The sequence below is a fragment of the Dipteris shenzhenensis genome, chromosome 3, assembly GCF_047967505.1.
Source record: "Dipteris shenzhenensis isolate YYH24624 ecotype China chromosome 3, Dip_SZ_1.0, whole genome shotgun sequence".
NCBI classification, from domain to species: domain Eukaryota; kingdom Viridiplantae; phylum Streptophyta; class Polypodiopsida; order Gleicheniales; family Dipteridaceae; genus Dipteris; species Dipteris shenzhenensis.
This window is the reverse complement of record NC_141598.1, coordinates 16254707-16273606: the sequence shown is the minus strand read 5'-3', so window position 1 is coordinate 16273606 and position 18900 is coordinate 16254707. Positions and strand designations below refer to the sequence as shown.

General features: G+C 41.2%; 1 protein-coding gene across 3 annotated transcripts; it reads left to right on the top strand.

The window, feature by feature from the left end:
- The first annotated feature begins 8276 nt into the window (after window positions 1-8276).
- LOC147903433 (peroxidase 29-like) lies at window positions 8277-15171 on the top strand. Of its 3 annotated transcripts, XM_087372892.1 has the most exons (7): window positions 8277-8430; window positions 8538-8802; window positions 8939-9010; window positions 9141-9178; window positions 9267-9492; window positions 10095-10449; window positions 14377-15171. In XM_087372892.1, the coding sequence occupies exons 5-7, from the start codon at window positions 9274-9276 to the stop codon at window positions 14763-14765; spliced, it is 963 nt and encodes a 320-aa protein (XP_087229018.1). In that variant the 5' UTR covers window positions 8277-8430; window positions 8538-8802; window positions 8939-9010; window positions 9141-9178; window positions 9267-9273; the 3' UTR covers window positions 14766-15171. The 3 variants fall into 3 exon arrangements, with proteins under 3 accessions (XP_087229018.1, XP_087229017.1, XP_087229016.1); XM_087372891.1 differs by having other exon boundaries at window positions 8277-8802; XM_087372890.1 differs by lacking the exons at window positions 8277-8430; window positions 8538-8802; window positions 8939-9010; window positions 9141-9178 and adding an exon at window positions 9047-9140.
- Window positions 15172-18900: the final 3729 nt, after the last annotated feature.

Sequence of the window (18900 nt, the reverse complement as noted above, 5' to 3'; positions counted from 1 at the left end):
CACTCGATGACTTCACTCATGCAATACTGAGTGCGGCAAAGATGCGACTTCAAGGAGAGGGAAAAGGAAATTTGACGGAGGCAAGATTATGTGCACTTGGAAGTGGTCAAACACATGTGTCTCAGTGTCATTGGAAATGTCACTAAGTGCACGTCACTGACCTAGGACTCCAACGACCAGCTGAAGATATGGAAAGAATATCTTTATGGGATGCTCGATGGGAAGAGGAGAAGCGTAGGAGCAAGAGAGCAAAGGACATTGAGTCGCAATTGTTGCTGAGCAAACGTCAGTGCAAAGCATTAGATGAATCTGGTAGAGGTGGCGAGAGAGAGACAGGTGTTGTAGGAGCATCATTAGGTCATACAGGGGGGTTTAGACACTTACAACGGACGACAAGAAACAATGAGTGTATGGTGATCATTGTAGTGCCATACGATGCTATAGTATGGCAAGAAGAGATTGGGAAGGGTGCATACGGAGCTTCTCACAAGGTCCAATTTGCTAGTGTTTCTTACTTTCCTAGTCATCTAACATATTGTGCAAAGAAATACTCAGCAAGGTCCATAGGGAAACAATTTGTGGCTTTTGACATTGAACAAGGGATGCAAAGACTGCACCCTTATCTCATTCGTTGCATAGGTAAGACATGTGAGACTCCATGGGTAACTATCTTTCCATATCTCAATGGCGGTACCCTAGGGAATATGATGATGCAATTACCTTTTCGCAAAGGTACATATAGGCATGCACATCTCAAGGATAAGATGGAGGAGTGAAACCAGGACCGAATTCACCAATCTTCTTCCATGCATGTTTCCATGGTTGCTTGTCTACCATCGACAATGATGATCCTGTGAATAATATTGCCTTTGCAAGTGCATACTATGCATCTTCCAACAAAGGCCCTCAAAAGTTTTCATGCAAGGATGTTTGCCTCATCATTGAAGAAGGAGTTTCAGATGAGCTCGGATTTTTATTTTCATGCATCCTTTCATTGACATGTATATTGGCCTGTGAAACATTTGATTTGGTCTCTATTTCTAGATCTATTCTGTTTACATCAATGTGCATCCCACTGGCCACATTATCACGTGATGTGTTTGTGCATGCAAAAGTAGTGCCAAGCCTTGTTCCTCAACAATGCCCTTTCTTCTTTTCTTCCTTATCTATTTCTTCCCTAAGCCTTGTAGCTAGTCTCTGCCTATCAGGATAGGTGCATTTTCCTATTGACTACTGCCAAAGAAGTGATCTCTAATATGTGGGGCTCCCCCACTCTTTTGCACTTTATAGTATTTGCACACCTAGTCATAATACTTGCCATTTAAGTTATTGACAAATTGCCACTGAGCACCAGGCAACTTTTCACTTTGCGTTTTTTGACTAGGATTAGACTTCGTAATCGTTGCTTGTAGTCTAGAGCCTTGTGACGAGCATGGTTGACTGGCTTGTGGTAAACGAGGATTTGTACCATCTTCCTTTGACTCCTTTGTTCTAGTATAAGGCCTAATTATCACATTTGAATCCCTCACAAGAGTCAATAACTTCTAACTTCTAATAATGACTAAGGATTCTACATCTTTTACATCAACCTTTATCACATAATTTTCCATGAACACATTAAAGAAATTAACTCATATTTCATAGAGTTTACAGTATGAACATGCAACAATGAAATACTAAACTAACATTTTACAAAACCAATAGAATAGCACTTACATATACTCTAAATAATTAAAACATTGTAAAATTAAAGAAACATAAGATTTTTCATACCTGAGACCTAGTAGCAGTCAATAATCTTCTCTCTAGAGTTACCAATGTATAATTTGAAAGCCTCTCTATTGTCTTCACATGTGGTCCTATATAAAAATTATTATTGAAAGATACATGCACGTAGACTGCAACACAAGCCTAACAATACAAGATACACATGATTCAAAAAATAATAACATAATAGTGAGCTTTTCTTTAGGACATATACTGCCTAGAATAGGACAGAATGCCAAAATCTCAACCACACAACAAAACACAAATGCAACTAAACCTGCTGCATAAATTGCCAAATTTTGGCAATTCATGCAATAGGTTGGGGGTGCACCTACCAACCTATTGCATGTGCAATAGGTTCGGCGTACACACAATCTATTGCACATACAATAGGTTGGTAGGTGCACCCCCATCCAATGACACATGCAACAAGTTGGGGGGTGCACACCCAACCGGTTGCACAAATCACCAAATTTTGATGATTTGTGCAACAGGTAAGGGTTGTACCCCCCAACTTGTTGCACATGCAATAGGTTGTGCGTACCGCCAACTTGTTGCACAAGCAACAGGTTTGTGGGTGCAACCCCAGCCTGTTGCACAAATCACCAAAATTGTAACAGGTTAGGGGTACCCCAATTGCACAAATCACCAAATTTTAATAATTATTGCTTGCATTCTAGGATTTGGCGAGGGTTTATACTCTAGACTGTAGGTTTTAGGGGTTTATGGTTTAAGATCTAGGCTCTAGGGTTGGTTTATAGCTTTATATTTAAAGTCAAGAGTTTAGAATCTAGAAAGTAAGGTCTATGGGTTACAATTTTTGATTTAGGGTTTAGAGTTAGGGTTTAGGGTTTAGGGATTAGGTTGGGGTGCATGTCAATCAATTTTGCTTGTTGATTTCAAGTGTGAGATTTGTTAAGCTTTTTTTAGAGTTGCTAATATATTTTTCTTGAAATTGTTACACATATTTACCCTAATAGAGGGCTTAGAGGTGGTTTTATATGAGAAGAATGAAGTCTTAGCCTTTGGAAAAATACATAGTCTTGATTCTATGAACGTGTGTCATTTTTAACGTTGTGCTGAGAGAAGATGTGTAGTGATAATCACCAATGTGCTAAGTCCTATAGTGCACTTAGAATATCCACATGGAGACTTTGAAACATTGGGTGATATCTTACAATATGACATTTTTGATACGCAATCACATAGAACTCTTTTTGGGATTGAGATGAAATTGTTCCAAAGATATACTTTCAAGATATCAAGAGAACTTTTATAGAGAGGGAAAAAGTTGAGATGTTGTTTTGCTTAGGAGAATTGTTAGCACTTGGCATATTTAAGGGCTATGCTCAAAATCTTCTTTGTATGGTGGAGGTAATTAAGCTGACTAGTGAAGGGGTCATTCCAAATGCAATGGATAGTATGTCACATCTAGAGGTCCTTAATACTACATCTCATCTTCAGGTTCATAATATTGTTAAATGGGGGTTAGAAATCAGATTTACCTATAAAGAAAGTTCCCTTCAAGAGATAGGAAAGTATTATGTGAAAAAAAGAACTGCACAAATGGGCTCGAAATTAAGAAATCATGGCAACTCTAAAGACTACCATAGCGGCACGCTTTTAGGTATTGAGGACATTATAATAAGTGATGTTAATGCAAGAGAGGCTGCAAGTGAATCAAATATGCTCATTGGTATAGAAGACATGTCTTGTGTTGCAAGTCACTCGAACATGCTCATTGGTATAGAAGATTTGTCTTGTGTTGCAAGTGACTCGAACAAGCTCACTAGTATATAAGACTTGTCTTGTGTTGGAAGTGACTCAAACATGCTCACTGGTATAGAAGACTTGTCTTACAGTGTTGAGAATGACAAGATGGGACCACAAAGAAAACAAATGAAGTGATCGATGGGATAAGTGATGCAATAATAGGAATTGATGATAGTAGTGCTCATGGTCATGATGTTCTCATCGGAGTGGAGGGACGAGATGATAGAGCATCTAACTATGAAGGAGAAATAGTTCAACCACACAATTCAAGACTTGGCATTGGCAACAAATTGACTTTAATGAGCTTGTCTACTAGATTGCCAATGCCAAGATTTTATAAAGTGCCATGAGAGTGCCATCAAATAATTCCCAATGCCACTCTGCATTTGAGTTTAGAGATGAAGATTCAATAGAAATGGGTTCAATGGGTATGGACTCACAACTAAGAAATGTAAGACACTATTCATAAAAAGAAAGTATATGTGAGTGTCAAGAGGTGACGAGTCATGGCACTGATTCTAAAATAGAAGGGACAATGTGTAATGTTATCTGAGGAGAATATAGAAAGGACTCTTACACAAGTGTGTTGCAGGAAACTTTGCATAAGAAAATTTGCTTAAGATGATTGTAAAGCCAGATGCCTTGGCATTTGGAGTAAGACAATGCCTAAGAGACATAAGTATCTTCTTCAAGAGTTTTGTTGCTTTCTTTATCAAGGTGATTAGGACTTGAGGACAAGACACCGCAAACATAGATTGAAACCCATGGTCAATGGGACATCCATATGTAATCAAGGATATCAATGGTGTGACTGGACTATCTCATGGTACATATTGGACCATTTGGGCACAGGTGAAAGACAAAGTGGTTGATAAAATGAATGGAAATTCCTATAAACATGCTATGCTTTGTTGATGCACTATCAGCTACCAAGCACCACATCTTAGGGGAATCTTGCAATGGAGCCATGAGAGGTTTTGGAAAATAGCTTTGCAAATTATGGTGAGAAGAAGAAGGATTCAAAGGTTGGAACGTGAATATGGGGAGAAGAAGAAGGATTCAAGTGTTGGAAAGTGATTAAGGTGAGAAGAAGAAGCATTTAGTGGTTGGAAAGTGATTTGAGTGCATAGGGCATGGTTTGGGGGAAGGTTTGGAAGGTTTTAGGTCATTTTTGGCACTTGTGAAAGCATTCAAAATTTGGGGGGAGTGGTACCTACAAGATACTTTTTGGAAATGGGGACCACATTGGGTTATAAAGAGAGTGAACTTCTTGCAAGGGGGGGGGGGGCGTCCAAGTGGGAGAGGAAGGTACACTTTTTGGGACCATCAAAGCCTAGGGACATGTACCTTTTTGGACTCATATGAGGTGATGGGACCCTCCACAGGCCTTCTTAGTTCTTAATCCATTTTCCCAATCCACTCCTTATGGGGCCCTTTTTGAGTCCAAAATTCCCGCAATGTAGTCATCGGATTATGACAATGACCTTCATCATGATGAGACTATTGGTGGTGATACAGAAGAGGATGCACTCATAGAGTGAGAGATTGCATGTACAATTTTTGGTTGTGTAGCTATACCAAATTTTCATATTTTTTGGGATATCAATGTACCAAAAAGTTGCCCAACATTTCAATTCATTTGATGATATTAGCAAACTAGAAAAATACTCTTAAATTTAGCCTCTTTTTAACAAACTTTTTCTCCATAATGATACCATGCTATAGTTTCTTTAATTATGATTTGAAAAGTCTCAAATTTCTACCTTTTAAACTAAATATTCATTTTAGTTCTCGTCAAGTGCGCAATATTACATGCTTTCTAAGCAATATTGTTTCATAAGGTTACCTGCTTCTTTCTAGGCAATAGTGTTTCATAATGTTACTTCTTTGGATCAGCTCTATGATTAGACTAGGATTATAGGGTAGCTTCTTCTAGTATCCTCATTTTATCAGGCACATACAAATTTAGGGAAGTGGATTCTCTATTACCATCCATGGTGGACAACCTTTGACAAGTTCAGCTACATTGACAAAGTAGCTGACTTTTAGGGGCAAGTGAGATTCAACTTTTAACCACATAAAAGTTAAGGGAAGCGATGACATCGTTTACAATGATGGGGAGAGTGTCATGTTAAGGGGACAATAGGCAAATTCTTCCACCATTAAGTAGTCATATTTATATGTATAAAGAGTAGGGGTGCACTGGGCCTCTGAGGTAGTGCAAAAGACAGAGCCAATGCATATGGTTCAGGGCAACAAGCTACTCGAGACTCTTAGGGAGTTATCTAGCAATGGGTTCCTTCTTTAGGATCAAGGGGTCTTCTCTTCCTCTATGAGAGCCTCTCTAATTGGAGAGTTCGTAACCAAGGGAGATCGTGCAAAGATTTCTCTCTTCTTGGGTTAACCAACTAATATCTCTATTTCTCTTGTCCACTTGCCAAGTCAAGTATATCAACATTTGAAAAAATGAGGTGCAAATCCCTCAATAAATTAATTTAAGAGCATGATCAAGAAATTTCAATGGAATAGTGTCCCTTGCATTGGCAACCATAGCACATGACATTTGATAGCTTGGGCAGCCTTGGTTTTCATTTCCATCATCTTGCAATGTATTCATTCAAGCCCTTTGCCAGGTTTGTAACTAATGAAGCCACCATAATAGGAGGAAGTGTTACAAAGGGGTGGGTAGGAGGGGTGCTTGTATTGTGGGGGTAATGGTCACCACCACAAAAAGTTTGTATCATGGTTTAAATGTAGTATATGGGCAAAGAAAGAATAGAAAACACATAGCAAGAGGACGAGTAAAGATGCAATGCAGGATGGGTAGATGTGTAGTACAAGAGCAATAGTGGCAATGGTGCAATGTAGGCCCAAGGAGCACAAATTTTCAAAATTTCAGATATTTTAGGACCCCTATGTGGCATAGAGAATGTGTGGCAAGGCTTGGTCCCCCCAAAACTTTTGCCCTTTGATTTTGGTAGCTAGTGAGTTGAATTGTGGGCTTGGCCCATGTGGCTAGGGGTTTAGACCTTGTTTGGACTCATCACTAAGGGAGAATATTTATTTACATAATTAGCCTAATTTAAATCCCATTAAGAGGCCCTTTTGAGACTCCAAATATCTCTTAATGTTCGTTGTAAGTTTATAGTTAGATATTGGGACAAAATATAAATTAAGGATTTCTTATTTTTTATTATAAAGTCATGAAAATTAATTTTTTGACTTTCATAAAATCAACAGTTTTATGTGCCTCATAACTTAGGTTCCACATGCTATAGCAATTCACTCCTAGCTATTACCGTGATGACTTCATTGAAGTATGATGTAACCTTGCTAGACATGAAAGCTCAACTTTCCTTGGGGCAAAGAGGTCATGTCCATTATGTGACCCCATAATGATACATTGAAGTGTGATGTAGCCTTGCTAGTCATGTCCATTAAGCTCAACTTTCCTTGGGGCAAAGAGGTCATGTCCATTATGTGACCCCATAATGACACATTGAAGTGTGAAGTAGCCTTGCTAGTAATGTCCGTTATGTGACCCCATAATGACACATTGAAGTGTGATGTAGCCTTGCTAGGGCAATAACAACTTTCCTTAGACGACATGTCTCAACCTTAACCCTAAATCTTTATTTACCCCTTATATTTCCTTCTTCTGTATCTTTCGTATTGCCATTGTGGCTCTTTTATGGTGATGTCAACATGGAAATAACACTAGATAAAGGCCTTGTTGTAGTCGACTTTCACCTTATTGGAGATGTGCTTTGACAAACATTTATATTTTTCCTTAAATCAACTCAACGAGGGAAGGGGTTTTATAGGGTTATTGTACATAAGTGAGATAAATCCAAGGGAATTAATTTGAAGTATTTTAGCTAATTACTATGGCTAAAAAGGTTCATGGATATGGTAATTATGATTATCCATGAATAAAGAGTGAATATCTATACCTCACGAGAAGGCCATATAGCATCTTTAGAGGAGGAAGTGAGGACTTGTAATCATTGATTAAGATGCACTAATTTATCTTGTTTTCCAATCCAGGGAAAGGAAGGAATGATGAGTCTTTTGCCGTCGAAAGATGGATTTGTGGCTAAATGCTTGAAGCTGTAGCGAAACGAAAACGCACCGTTGAATTCAAGTAGTGTTTTAGCACAAAGAGGAGAGAGCAGAGCCTGATAAAGGCGAGCTCCGTGCAATTCACGTGAAAATATGCCTGGGCAGGTTTGCTAACATAAACTCTCGACGAAGAGTAACACGTTCCGAAAGAAGATTCAGGCTTGTCGATCACATTATTTTGAGAGAGAGAGAGAGAGGGAGAGAGAGAGAGAACGAGAAGCTTTTGGCATGCTACTTACATTTGAATGGCGAATTCCGTCCCGAGAATCGACCATCGGAAATTTTTAGCTGAGTTGGTAGAATCGGACTCAGGATCTGTGGAAAAAACGTTACTTAAATATCCTGCCTGTGGGGAAGATGTGGGGAAAAGCAACGAAATTCCGACATGGTCGGCACGCAATGGAAGATGAGATCTCATGTACACAGCATATGAATACAATGGCTTGTACAGCTTGACAGTTTAGATAGGTAGAATTGCAAATGCGGCCTGACGCTGCACGTAGTTGGAAGTTAAGGTCGAAGGCGGTCACTTCTGTGCTTGCACTTGTGGTGGATACATTAAATGGACAGATTGGAAGCTCTTCTTATAGAGCTACTTGGAGAGAGGAGCTGACTTGTGCAGGGGAGGCCAGAAGAGTCGAATGCAGAATCCAGATACGGAGCTATGGCCTTAGATTAGAGTTGCTTGCCCTTTGACAAGCGAGAAGGGAACAATTGCAACTCAAAATTTGTTTGAGGAATTGACTTAGGGGGGCTTGTGCGATAATAGTTCGTGTTCTATTATTTCCAGTTGCTGTTCTCCTCATGCTTTCGATTCAACTCATGTGATCTTGTCTTAAGTTCTCTCTGAGTCTACTTACAAAACAATCTTGCAGGGGAGGCTGGCTAGAGGTTTCAGAGTTATAGACATGCTTGCAGCGTTATAGACATGCTTGCAGGCATAGCATTACCACCCTCGGATAGTTTAGTTGCACTTTGACAACTGATCAGATATAATTTGCAGCCTCTGTCGAGAGATTGTGACGATTCGCTATGGGAATTGAGGCGCAAAAATGTTCTGTTCTCTCGTTGGATGCAGTGGGCTTCCATCTCCAAAGCTATGCCAAAACAGTGTTCTGAATCTTTGAACTCAGCATGCAGGTGCGACTTGCAAATCTGCGCAGAAATGACCGTTTTTCTTGTTGCACTGCCCTCGAACTTCTCAAGTTGTGATAATCTGTGCAAACAGCTAAGTTGTACTGTTGATCCGGTTGCCTTGTATGCTTTGGATGTGTAGATCTGAGCTTCGACCAGCAGCAGCTTGGGTAGAAGACAGTAATTTTCTATCTGCTTCCATTGGATAAGGAAGGTTATTGCAGCTACTTTACCACACTTCTACAGACATGGCTTGTCGTCTTGTTGTAGATGCTTTCTCAAACATGTGAGCCAAAATGCCTAATGGATGTGTATAAAGCTTGGCAATTGCAATTCTTTTGCAGGTGCGAGGTTTGTTGGCAAATTTCAGATTGATAAAAAGGTGCAAGTTTGTTGGCAAACTTCAGGTTGGTTTTTATCAGAGAAAGCCTGTAGTTTCCCTGGTGACTTCTTGTGCTTTCTTTCTGCAGGTTAGCGATGGGTATCATCAGAATCAAGCAGGTTCTGCTTTCTCTCCTGCTTCTGGAAGTGTTTTTTCTACAATCCTCAACAGCCCAACTGAGCTACAACTTCTACGCGAGCTCCTGTCCCTTTGCGGCACGCATTATCCGAGGTGTCCTCAGAGCGAATTTGATCCGCGATCCCACAGCTACCGCAGCCCTGCTTCGACTCTTCTTCCATGATTGTCAAGTCCAGGTTACAGCCTCAAAATCTGCACTCTGACACGTGGTATGAGTAGGCTTGGGGATTTGTTGGCGTGCTGTGTGTGCTGTTGTATGTTCTTGCATAATTAGCCTTGGTGATTTGCTGGAAAGTGCTTCCAGCAGCTCGTGGTCATTTTGCTATTTTTCTAAGTGTGCTGTCCGCGCAATTCTTTCTGCTGCAGCTACAGTATCTGGTACTGCTTCCTTTGGAGTGTGTTGTTAGCATGTTTTCGACAGTGAGTCGTTCAACGGCTTCCGTTCGAGTAGTATTTTGCCTATGACTATGTTTCTGTTCAAGTGTATTGTTCGATTATTCTCGAGAGTGTGTCATTTGCTTTGTTGGGGCGCGTCAATCTCATAAAACTTCAGCAGTGGCATGGGTTACTAATTATTTCCTTTTTTTTTAAATTGTGTTTCTCAGGTAAGTTGCTCGGTGCTCGTTTGTTTGTTTAGTTCCGTATTGCTTGGTATTTGCTTGTTTGTCCGCTCCTGTTCAATCCGGTGCTTGCCTTGTCTTGTGCATCTGCAATCAATGATCATCAATCGGATTTTGTAATTGAACTTGGCAATGATCTGCTTCCGTTGTTGTTCCAGGGTTGCGATGCCTCGATTCTCTTGAATTCGCAACGAGGAATCGTGTCCGAGCTTACATCTCCGGCCAACTTTGGAATCAGACGACTTGAATTCATCGATAGGATGAAGGCGGCATTAGAATTGGCGTGTCCACAGACGGTGTCATGCGCGGACATCGTGGTGTTGGCCGCGAGAGAGGCAGTCAACATTGCAGGAGGGCCGTTCATCCAGGTTCCGTTGGGAAGGAGAGACGCAACCACCGCCAGCAGCTCCAGAGCTAGCGTGGAAATACCTCCGGCAACTGTCAGTTTTGACGGGTTCGTGCAGGTGTTCGCGTCCAAAGGAATGACACTCGAGGAAAGCGTCGCGATCTTAGGTGGGAATTTCTGTTTTCGAAACGCGTTTCTCTCAATGATCGTTCTGCCTGATTCGCGTGCTTTCAGATGTCTCAACGATCGTTTGACGTAGATGTTGTGCTTTCAGATGGATGTTTGCTAGAATTCCCGACGTATGTAAATAGATTTCTTGCAATCTGTGATGATCCATTTGATAATACCAAACCATCGACGCCGATATCTGCATTCCATGAGCACCTGAGCTTGATCGATGACAAGCAGTGAGATACTCGAGAGCATGTTCATTGACTGATGGTGGACTAGACTTGAAGAAGGTCTAGTACCGCCGTTAGAAGGTGATGGATAGCAAGCAAATGTTTGGGTGAGGGCAACGAATGAAAGTTTGTAGATGGTCTTGTTGTTGCTTAGTAGCTCACCAACTCTCTCTTGGCCCTCATCTAGGGCGTCTCCACACGAGGCCAGAAATGCGCAGCCTGTAAAAGAGTCATGGTAGTGTAGAGTTCCACGCGAAAAAATCAGCCTTCACTGCGCTACGGTTTCGTTCATCGGCTACTGCATCTTGTCGTACTTGTCGGACCCTTCTCTCGCTGCTCGCACTGAGGCTCTGAACCTCCAGAGACCTCCGGCTATTGCCGCTGCTTCTTACTGCACCTTCAAAATCAAAGGTGCACTTTTGAGCACTTAAGGGCGCATTAGTGACCTCAGCTTCTTCCGCATGGCCTTATTTGGAGCGCCACCAAGGGCACTGCGTGGGCTCTGTGTGCACAGGCGCTTAAACTCGGTCATGTGGGAGCTCAAGAGTGGAGAAGGAGCCCAATCAACTCATGCTCAATCAGTCAATGATGGGGGGCATTCGAATTCGAGCATCTCTATACATGTAGGCTACTGGGTTTATGTATAGGGGAATGGGTTGGAGGATCACTCTCTCACGAGGAAAGCGCTCGGAATCCAACAAGCTACCAGATGCCATGAATTGTATTTAGAGCTCTCTCGGACTTTCAAAATAAAGCTAGAAAGTGCAACTATGGCCCATTCTCCTAGGGTCCCCCCAAATGGAGGGTCAAAGGGACATAGGCTTGTTTTGTAGATTCAAGAGACATAGTGGGCGGCTGCCAAGACCATTTACTCAACATGTGTAGACCACAACCACTTGTAGGCTTATTTTGTGTTGCTTGCCCTTAATATATGGCAGCAGATATAGGATGTAATTGACGGTGTGGTAAATAGTTTTTAAGTTTGTAAATTTGAGAATATGAATGGTCAAAATTTGCGGGTCACTTTCCTTCTATGAAAGTGGCCCAATTATATCATACCTTTATGTTTATAGACTACCCCATTGTGGGCATGCGTTGTGAACATGTCCGCATATCATAACCCATGGCCCAAATGCATTCAATGCACCATGGGTGTGCATGGTTGCTCATAATCTATAAATGCTCTCACATCTAGTCTTTCAATTTGTTATATAACATACAACGATGAGGACCTTTGCATCCCTTGTATACTTTTGGCTGCACATTTTCCAAATTCCCGATCTCGGTCATCCCAAAAGCTAGTTCCAACTAGAGGATCACAACCTGCAATGTTTACCTCCTATACTTTACCTATATCTTTTTAGGTTTTAAGACAAGAAAACTAAGAGCACTTCCCAACGTACATGTGGCAAAACATGTTTCCCCATCAAACGGAAAAATTATGGCTAAATATGTCTTCCCATAGAGCGTTTATGGCTAAATATGTTCCCCCATCAAAAAATAGGATTATATTAACTTGTATGTCCCCCCCTTTAATTATGTGTATAATGGTCCCAGGAGGAAGTGTAGTTCCCTCCCATTCGCACCTCTGCTTCGCACTTGCCTCCCTCCTCTCCTCTCCTCTCCTCTCCCTTCTTTTCCCCCTTCCTCTCCCCCCCTCCCCCCAACTTTCCTCTCTCGCTCTTTTCCTCTCCTCCTCCTCTCCCCCTGCCTCCTCTCCTACTCAAGTCTCCCCCTTCCCCTGTCCTCTCCTTCCCCTTCTCCCCCTGTCCTCCTCTTCCCCCCTTCCTCCTCTCCTACTCCTTTCCCCTCTCCTCTCCTCTTCCCTTCCTCCTCTCCTTCTCAACTCCCTCTCTTTGTCCTCTACCACTCAACTCCCATATTAGTCTCTCTCCCGCTCCATTCCCCTCCCTTCCCCCCTCTTCTCCCGGGCTTCTCCCCTTTCCCTCTCCTCTCCTCTCCTCTTCCACTCAACTCGGCTAGTCTAGGTTAGGCTATGTCACTAAACTAGGCTAGAATTAAAGTTAGGTTATGCTAGGCTAGGCTAGATTAGGTTATGTTAGGTTGCATTAGCAAATCTTCTACTGGGCTTTTGAATTTTCTATTAGAAAAGAAAAAAATCTTGGGCTTGGAATCATGCTCATTGGAAATATAAAAGGATAGCTAGAAAATTTTCCCTGGGATGTGGAGGTGTTTGCTTGCCCTATCACCTATGCAAATCACCTTTTCAACTTGCATGCAAGCAGTAACACTAATAGTTTAAGGGATTTGACTAGAGGGGTTTTAATTTGGAGTGCATTCTCACATCCTCGAGTTGGGAGATGGATTCTTAAGCAAGCTACATGGTGCCATAGTCCTCATTTCTGGGACTTGGTTTCAAGCAAATGGACTAGCAGGACCTCCTACAATCCGCTTAGCTTCTGTGTTGCTTATGGGAAGACTACGACCTTTGAATTCCTTCTTGAAACTTTGTCATATGAGCAACAATCCTAGTGAGCCGGCTAAAGGCATCTTAAATTCATGATCCCCACAAATAATGCTTAACATTAGCTTGAACTGTGAAGTTAGTAGAGGCATTCCTTCATTGAGTTTGTAGGCAAGAGCTTTGAAACAAAGATCCACACTTCATTTAAAGATAATGACTGGTTTGGTAGAGCATGCGAATGCGCTTTATTAGCTTAACATCATAAATTCTCCGACGCTTAAGGGGGGCTTCTCTAGTAAGACAAACTTGTGGTGAGAAGCTTATTTGTAGGCCTCCACAAATTTCGAGAGTACCATTCCCCTAAAGACCTTATGACATTGTGGTACTTTTGTGGAGAAATGCGAAGGTGGCATGTAGTCCCCATCGTTTGTTCGACACTTGAGGTATGGGAAAAAAAGAGCATTTTACGGTTGAAAATTCACATCAGATTAGGATATTTAAAGCTTTTTGATGGGAAAAAAACTTGGGAATGTGCTTAATGAAAACAATTAAAAAAATCAAGATTTTTTTTCGGGATTTGTTAATCGGCAAATTAAGTTTCTCTCTAAATCTGAAAATTACTACTTTAATGATGGTGAAAAACAAGAGGGCAGAATTGCATGTGGGCACTTTGTCCTATTGAGGTAGATGCAAAAGAGAAAGGAAACGATTTTTAAAAGGGCTTTGGGCTTAGATTACAAGCAATTTTTGTAGGATGATCTACTTAAATGGCAACTTGAAACACATGACTTAATTATTTTTAAAAAAAGATCACACTTGGAAATTCATCGAAGAGTTTCTATCCTCGTGCCTCTAAGGAGGCAAATGTTGATAAAATTTATGGATTTGTTAATGTACATTTGAAGAATATCAAGTTTGATACTAGATAGTTTTCTCAGTTTTAAAACTATCCAATTTGATACTAGATAGTTTTCTCAGTTTTAGAATTATCGAGTTTGATACTGGTAGTTTTCTGAGTTTTAGAATTATCAAGTTTGATACTAGATACTTTGTCGAGTTTTAGAATTATCGAGTTTGATACTAGATAGTTTTGTGAGTTTTAAAATGATCAAGTTTGATACTAGATAGTTTGTTGAGTACGTAAGTACTAGATAGTTTAGTTGTTAAATTATAAAGTGTTAGGTTGCTGAGTTTTAAAAGTATCAAGTGTCAATACTAGAGTCTGATAATAGATTGCAGAGTTTAAAGAGTGATTGATGATGATGCAGGGGCGCACACGTTGGGAGTAGGGCACTGCGTGAGCATTACAAACAGGCTGTATCCAAGGAGGGATCAAAGTTTGGGGTTGGTGTTCTACAATGTATTGAGGCTGCGATGCCCACCTCGTTACAATCCTCGCACTGTCTTCCCCAACGACCTCACCAGCCTCGCCTTCGACACCCAATACTTCTCCAACGCCCTCGCCGGCTTTGGCCTCTTCACTGTCGACTCCGAAGTCGCCAACGACCCCCGTACCTCCCCCATCGTTCGCCTCTTCAGCCTTTCCCCCCCCGCTTTCTTCCAACAGTTCTCCTCCGCCTTCGTCAAACTCTCCCTCTCCGACGTCCTCACTGGCTCCCAAGGTGACATCCGTCGTAACTGTCGCCTCCTCAATTGATCTTCGACGTCTCACATCAGCTCCCCCATCTACTGCTCTCTTCTCGATCACCCACCCACCCTCGCTCTCAGCCATCGCACTTCATTAATTATATACCCTCCGTTGTTCATCTCCTCGACCCGGCCCTTCCTTCCAATATTGCACTTTGGTCATCATCCCATTGCCGGCCTTGGACGTACCTCCTGCCGTCCCAGCAAGGTTCCTTTATCCCCCTTCACAAGCCTAAGCTCTATGTAGACTTTGAGGTCGCCAGTCATACTGCAGCCTCCAGAGTCCATCCCTCAGCATGTCGCTCCATTCTCCAACCAGTGTTGGTCTCGTCAATACTTTAACCATGTTCTTCTTTATATTCTCAAACTCAATATCAGCATTCTTCTGTCTCCCCGTCGTGGGATTAGTTTAGTCCTGCTCAGTGCTCATACGTAGTAGTGGCGCAGTATGCCTGGGCTTCGTCAGGCTACATTCCTTCTTCTAATCTCTTAAAGAAACCTGCCGGTTGTCGGAAATCGGGATCCATCTATAGATATTTCTAAGCATTTTTTGTTGTGTGGATAAGAACTAGATCCGCGGTAGGCAGAGAGTGAGTCCTAATTTTACTTTTTTTTGTTTTATTTTTTTTGTTGAATTCAAAAAAAGCGTAGACAGGGAGGCCTAATTTTTGTACGATGGTCTGTTTCCACAATAGAACAAAGAACGAAAGTTTTCTCTAAAAATAAAGAACTGCATAGCAATGAATTATGGAATTCGAATGTAGATAAAAAAGGGAATCCCAAAAAAGAACCGCATAGCAATGAATTAAATGTAGGTCAATTAAAGCAAAAAGTGTGAAAAGTAGTCGAAATTGTTGATATCGAGTCAATGTATTTGTAAAAAATATTTGAAACAGTGTAACAAAAATGTAGGCTTGATTCCAGCCCTCTCAAAAATGCAATTAAATAATTTTCCTCCTCTTCAAGTAGTAATACTTCCTAAGGCATGTTGGGTTTCCTTTTATGTTATTGTGTCCCCTAAAGATTGATGTTGTTCTTAGGTGTAGAATGTGCTGGCTCTCCAAGATATTTGCCTCCTTTTTGCTTGCCGTCGATGCTAGTATGTCCATCTTGAAGTGGCTTTCAAATGGGGCATACCTGTGTACATCATCGATCATTTTATTTGGTGGGTTAGTCTTGTGCTGTTGTAGTCGTTTTACGGTGTTTGTAGTTTGCCCAATGTATTTCTTTCTATTGTCAAGACAAGTGATGCAATAGATAAAATTCATTACCGAAGTGTCACTTTCGTTTTTCTCGCTTTGTTCTGTCTCTACAAGGTTTTTGGATACAGCGGAGAAAAGTGTTATTTTAATTTCATGTTGCTGTAAAAGCAAGTTTATAGACAATTATGTAAACTCCACTTTACCTTCAATTTTGATCTTTGTTGGTGCCGGGAAGATAGTTTTCGCCTTTCCGTAATGTTCTTCGGTGAACTTGGGGTCTACCTTGTACGTGACTTTCTCAATATAGTAACTGGCCACTAGCCTGCCTTGATACCGTATATGTCTTTGAATTCCTTAAGTATGGTATCCGCCTTGATATTCCTTTGCCATATTTGTCAAGTAGCATTTGTGCCATGGAATAAGTCATCTCTTCATTGACTGATTCTTTTCCATCTGAGAGTTGTATATAATGTGTTTAATTAGCCCATCTGCGAGGTTGTTTGATCCTCTTGGTTTGTCTAGCAAGATCCGGGTCACTCTTGTCATGAGTGGATGATATTCGTCGTGAGAATTGAATTTGTAGATGTCCTCTGCCGGTAGTACTCTTGCTATGTTAGCTCTTCGCATTTGTTTGTTGTTGAAGAATATCTTTGTTCCTTTTTTCTGCGTCTTGGAGGTACGTTCCTGTTCGTTTATCTTTTGTACTACCTTTCTTTTAAATCATTGGAAGAGCTACACAGTAGTAACGGTTAAATTTACTGAGGATCATCGAGGCATGCTTACTTTGATGTAGCGATGCGGGAATGTAAAAGCATATAGCTTTACCTCTTTTGCATTAGCCATTACTTTGAGGTCTCTTTTTTTTTTGGGTGGTGCTTGATCTGTGAAACAGAGGAATGTTATTTATTTTTATTTTTTTAAACATTTGCTTGATTTATTCTTAGCAAACTTCTAGTCGAAACGTAAGAGTGAACATGATGACATGTTTTATGATTTATTCGTAGCAAACTACTAGTGGAAACATAAGAGTGGACTTGATGGTCGTTTTAAAAAAAAATACCTCATTTATTTAGGTGGTGCGATATATGGCATTGCTACAAAGTCAGTCAATTTTATGCCATGCGAGATCCTAAGATTCTGACGAGTCGTCACTCGAGAGAGCATGACATATGTCAGTCGTGGAGCGAACGACTGTCGTATCACGATTATTACCTTCCCTTGTAGTGTTGTGCCTTGTGACTTATGGCTAGTCATGGCATATGTGAGCATAATTGGAAATGTTGTTTTGTGGTACCATGTTCCATTCAACACCCTTCGAGTGTGCTTTGAGCGTCTAAGGATTATACGCTCTCCTGTCGAGGAGAGGATGGCATGAATCTTTACTAATGTGGATGTTGCTTCATCCCACTCCAGTCTTTGAATAGTTCTTATTGCTCCATTGGCTGCCCCAATCATTAGGTTGATGTTCTCTGCTAGCATGTGCCCCGATTGCCACATGAGGAGCTTCGTGGAAATCTGGGTCCATGATCCAGTCTTGTAGTTCATCAATGTTGGTGGCATTTGAGACAACTTGGACTGGTATGATGTCAGAGGCTGCGAATTGTGATGTCAATATTGCATCATTAAATCGATGTACATCGTGTCTATGAGTGCATAGAATAGTCGTGTCTATGTTCATGAATGTTGCTGCCTCCTCTTCCATGAGCATGAGACCACCGAGGTATCGTTCGATCTGCTGTTCTGTTGGTGGTGTTGTGCGAATGATGTTTAAGAATGTATTGAAATCTGGATCTTCCAGGTGCCGTATGGAGGCGTGCATGTAGTGAAATCTTCCCATGCTCCAAAAGGGTGAATTACTAATGTGGCATTTTCGGCAATATTCCTTTACAACGACCCTACATTTGCATACCGGTGGTAGTTGTTGCATGTCACCGAAAAGAATCACCTTCTTAGATTGGAATGGGTCTAGTGTACTATTCTTGCAAACCTCACATAGTTGTCAAACTACCAGATTCATAATTTGGGATGTCATCATAGATATCTCGTCAATGATGATTGTGTCTACCGCAAGTAAAGCAGAGTAGTGTTGTGTCAAGGCCCAATCACTTGGCGTCCTTGGTATTTAGGTTTAGTTTGCCTACCGGTTTTGTTTTCATAGCATACTTCAGTAGATAGTACGATAGACCAGTGTTTGTGATTCTTTGAATACTCATATGTCCTTGCCATAGTAACAGTACTGCAGCATTGCATGGGACGACATTTTTGTGCTTTTGATTTGGGCAAATATACAACCATCGATGTGTCTTTGGATCTACTGATGGCTTTGTCTCTAGATGGTCATCAAATGAAAAGCCATACTTGCATTTGCCTGAAATCTACGGATCATGCCTACAAGAACTACTACAATTATGAATCTGCTTTCCTTGCACTAGCCTTCATAGTTTCATCTTGCTGAAGAAGCATGTGAAAGCTGTGGAACCCGGTCTTCTTCATATGGAACGTGGGCATCTATTTCATTTGTAAGTTGATCAACATCATCATCATGGAGCCATAGCATAATGTGTGCGTGAAGTGATCCACAATTTTGGATTTCATACCTAATCAAGTAATGATTGACTCTTCAGACGATGTAGATCAAGACGCATGGATGAAGGAGGGCTCAAGAAACCCAAACACCTCTTAAGGCTGCCTACCGTAAAGATCTGTACGCTCGTTGAATTCACAACAAACAAATGTACAAGCATGAATTGCAATAATTCAATAAACACTCTCCCCCAAATAGAATTGAAACATCATATTTATGTAGATTGATTGAACAAGACATGCAACATGTTCTACATAGCCATTCTCTCTCTCTCTCTCTCTCTCTCTCTCTCTCTCTCTCTCTCTCTCTCTCTCCTTCCTTCTACCCTTGGAAGCAATGTACGGAACTCCTTCTCCTCT

Coding starts and splice junctions, on each gene's coding strand:
- LOC147903433 (XM_087372890.1), top strand. CDS start 9,067: ATGCTTTCTCAAACATGTGAGCCAAAATGCCTAATGGATGTGTATAAA. Junction 9,493..10,094: donor TCCATGATTGTCAAGTCCAG/GTTACAGCCTCA, acceptor TTGTTGTTCCAG/GGTTGCGATGCCTCGATTCT. Junction 10,450..14,376: donor GGAAAGCGTCGCGATCTTAG/GTGGGAATTTCT, acceptor ATGATGATGCAG/GGGCGCACACGTTGGGAGTA.